Source organism: Cucumis melo, chromosome 2 (genome assembly GCF_025177605.1).
Source record: "Cucumis melo cultivar AY chromosome 2, USDA_Cmelo_AY_1.0, whole genome shotgun sequence".
Taxonomy (NCBI): Eukaryota; Viridiplantae; Streptophyta; class Magnoliopsida; order Cucurbitales; family Cucurbitaceae; genus Cucumis; species Cucumis melo.
In genome coordinates this window covers 7447798-7451507 of record NC_066858.1, presented here as the reverse complement: position 1 = coordinate 7451507, position 3710 = coordinate 7447798, and the positions used below count along the sequence as shown (strand labels likewise).

At 34.9% G+C, this 3710-nt stretch overlaps 1 protein-coding gene across 1 annotated transcript; it reads right to left on the bottom strand.

The window, feature by feature from the left end:
* Positions 1-311: 311 nt before the first annotated feature.
* On the bottom strand, positions 312-2652 carry LOC103491980 (uncharacterized). The gene is made up of 2 exons (XM_008452121.3): positions 2234-2652; positions 312-2139 (listed from the first exon to the last, which is right to left on the bottom strand). Exon 2 carries the CDS (start codon positions 2018-2020, stop codon positions 671-673), a length of 1350 nt encoding a protein of 449 aa, XP_008450343.2. The 5' UTR covers positions 2021-2139; positions 2234-2652; the 3' UTR covers positions 312-670.
* Positions 2653-3710: the final 1058 nt, after the last annotated feature.

Sequence of the window (3710 nt, the reverse complement as noted above, 5' to 3'; positions counted from 1 at the left end):
AACAATGACTTTATCACTTTAAGAGTGGGGTAAGAATTGAAAAGGATTTATAAAAAGATTATATAAAGAAAAACAATAGTTAATAAGCTTATTAGCATTAGCATTATGTATATCTACAAAAAAAAAAAAAATGTATCACAAATGGTTAACATGCTCTACGTTAGGGTATAAGTTTTTAATTGAGGATCCTTGTGATCTGGATGATTTTTGTGTTAAACCTATAATTGATCAATTTACAGTCATGTTTGAAAGAAAAGTTGTTGAATAAACATATAAATGATTTCTACTCTTAAACAGTGGAATAATAAGAGTAACGAGTAGAAAGACTGTTGTTATTTAACATATAAGCAATCTCTGCGTTAGTACAGCTTGCTTGGATACAATCAAACTCTATACACTGCGCAAAAAAGAAAAAAAAAAAAAAAAAACGGAACTCTAATCACAAGACAAAGAATGTCATGTTGCCATGACTGTGACAGATGATTTAGTACAGATATATTAGGAACTACTCTTTTAGAAGAGTTGCAAGCTAAAAAGAACAAAAAATAGTATTGAAGATTAGTTATAAATACCATTTGATTATGAAGCCAGGGAAGTTTGTATAGGTTCTGATAAGTTATGAGTTCTCTACCCTGCTACAAGTGTCGAATTTCCTCCACCTATATGATTATTAGAAAAATGCCCTGCTACCATAAAATACCCGAGATCCGTCCTTTTTGTTTTGGTTGATTTCTGGTTTGGGATCATGGGTTTGAAGCACAACACCTCGGTGTTCATGCTCCGGCTTATCAAGATCCATGGGAAGTTTCATCTTTGCCAAAGACTCTGTAAACTGATGCATACTCTTCATATACATGTCTACAATTTGCTGCTGCATTGCAGACTGCTCAGCATCAAGATTAATGTTTCCTAAAGGAGCTGAAAACAGATGATCAAATTTAACAGAAGGGATACTTCCTTCCTTTTTTATGCTAATCTTATCTTTCTTGTTTGAAAATTTTGATTCCTTATCCTCTGCAGCCCGGCCACTCTTCCGTGAGGTTGGAGTATCTGGACAAGGACCAGAGACTTGATTTCTGGCATCAATCGTAGTGACTGAAGCATTCACAGAATTCGATGACTGACCTGAGAAACGGATTTTCTTTTCAGCAGAATCAACCGAGTTTCGATCATCACTCAAACTCGTTGTTGTGGAGCTTAAAAAGCTGGAGTTTTGAATGCTGCTGTCATTTGGGGAAATTGATCCCGGTTGGTGTTCTTCAGTTGAATTAGCAGTCATTTCAAAGTCATAGGGTGGTTGGGGAGGCGACGCACCAAGATGGAGAAATGTGGCAATTCCAGGCCTTGTACAAGAATCATTTCTGGCCAAAGCAAAGTACTCGGACACCATTTGTTGATTCTCCATCACCACATTAACATCAGGGAACTCAATCCTAGAATACTCAGCTGAATCCAACATCACTTCTGATATTTTCCTGTCCAACAACACAACTTCTGAAGATATAGATGAACTAACCGGCAAATCTGATACCGAATTCAACACATCAACAGGCAATGATTTATCTAAAGACAGACTCAACTGGACCGTTCCAGCCGGGGAATGGAAGAGATCTGTAGAAGAGAGGCTATAATTCTCTGTCACTTTCCCTTTACCAACAACCCGTGATAGTGGGACCAAAGCAAATCCCAAAAGCTGATCTTCCAAATAGTTTCTAGCCCTACTAAGCATCCAAATCTCACATTTGAGCACAGAATCCAGCTGAGTAACTTTCATCCTCAAATTTTCATTGAAATCAGGATTCTTCCCACCTCCATTGATGATTCTAGTGGACAAGGTCTGGTCTGGATTATAAGTGAGTGAAAATTTTGCATAAACATCCTGATTTTCATATATGCATATATTGTGAATGTTTCTAGCATGATGAACATAAATTTCAAGAACCCCAGAAGAATCAGAATTACCCATGTTGCTGGAATTCACATCATACCCAAACACAGAAATCCCATCAAAGGAATCCATCAGAAAATCAAATTCGCCAACAAGAACAAGACCCCTTAATCTCCTCCCCTCTAATCAACGAAACCATAGATCAATCACAACGGACCCATCACAAGAAAAACCAATAAAAACTCAACAACCTGAAGAAAACAAACAGAACCCATTTGAAATCACACAAAAAAATTCTCCAAAACCGAAAAAGATTCACAAAAACAGAGATAAAGAGGGACTTACACGAGGACGAGGTGGTCTGAGTGGAATGAAAGGGGAGAAAATAGAGAGAAAAATGAAAAGGAAAGAAGATGATGATGATTGGGGGTTGTTGGTGGGAACAAGTTATGAAGAATTTTGCTGAAAGGAAGAAGGAAGAGAGTGGGTGAGCGATAAAGATTTTTGAAGGGACTTTTGGGTTTGAGTTTGGCTTTTGAGGGTTTTGGGTTTACTTTTGCTTGACATTGCAGCTTCCACTTCCGGCGATAATTGGTTCCACTGAGGAAATTGGAGGCCCCCACTCGGTCCCAACTCCACTCTCTCAAAATCTTTCTCAACCATCGCCATTGCGCGGGTGAATCAAATTCCCATAACCGAACGAAATATGACCACCTACTCCATTCTTACATTTCTTATAGTCATCCTTGGATGATCATGTTTCTACGGGGCTCTATGTTTGGAGGGCTCATTATAATTTAGAAAAATTTAAAAGAATTAGAGAAACTCAGCCAAATGTAACAAAACATCTACGGGCGTGTAACAAAAAAACTTAGCCATTTTTTAAATATTTTAAGTTTGTATTCTTCTCTGCCATTTCTTTATGATTTCTTTCATCGTTTTTTCTTCTTTTCCTTTTTTTTTTTACGATTTTTTTCTATCATCTTTCTTATTTTTCAATTGTTTTTTTAGGTCGTTAAATCTTTTTATTGTATTTCTTATTCTTTTTTCTCACTGCGATTTCTTTCCATCGTATTTCTTCTTTTCTGATTTTGCAATTTCTTTCAACCGTCTTTCTTCTTTTTTGGTTCCTTTTCTACGTCGTTTAATATTTACATATTATTCTTTTCTGATTCTTTTTTACGTCGTTTAATCTTTCCATCGTGTTTTTTTTTTTTACGCGTTTACATTTGGATAACCAAATGCAAACGACTGTATAAAAGATTGTGTACAACAAAATAGCAAAATCTGTATAAAGAATTTTGAAAAAAAATCATTTAGATTGGAGTAGCCAAATGTAAACGATCGTGTAAAAAAAATAAAAGATTGTGTATAAAGAATTTTGAAACAAAATCATTTAGATTGGAGTAGCCAAATGTAAACGATCGTTTAAAAAAAGTAAACGATTGTGTAAAAAAAATAAAAGATCGTATATAAAAAATCTTGAAAAAAATCATTTATATTTGAGTAGCCAAATGTAAACGATCGTGTAAAAAAAAAAAAGCAAACGATTGAGTAAATAAATCTAAACGATAGGAAATCTAAAAGATCGTGTACCAAAAAAATTTAAAAATCGTGTACCAAATTTTTTTTAAAAAATCATTTAGATTTGGGTCCCCAAATCTAAACGATTGTGTAACAAAATTAAACGATGGAATTGAAAAGATAAATTGTAGTCATATCTAAACGATCGTGTATATATTGAACCATATCTAAATGATCGCGTAGAAATTATAATCATATCTAAATGATTGCCTTGTAGCCATATCCAAACGATCGCGTA

Excerpts from the sequence above, each read along its gene's own strand:
- LOC103491980 (XM_008452121.3), bottom strand. The coding sequence starts at position 2,020 with ATGGATTCCTTTGATGGGATTTCTGTGTTTGGGTATGATGTGAATTCC.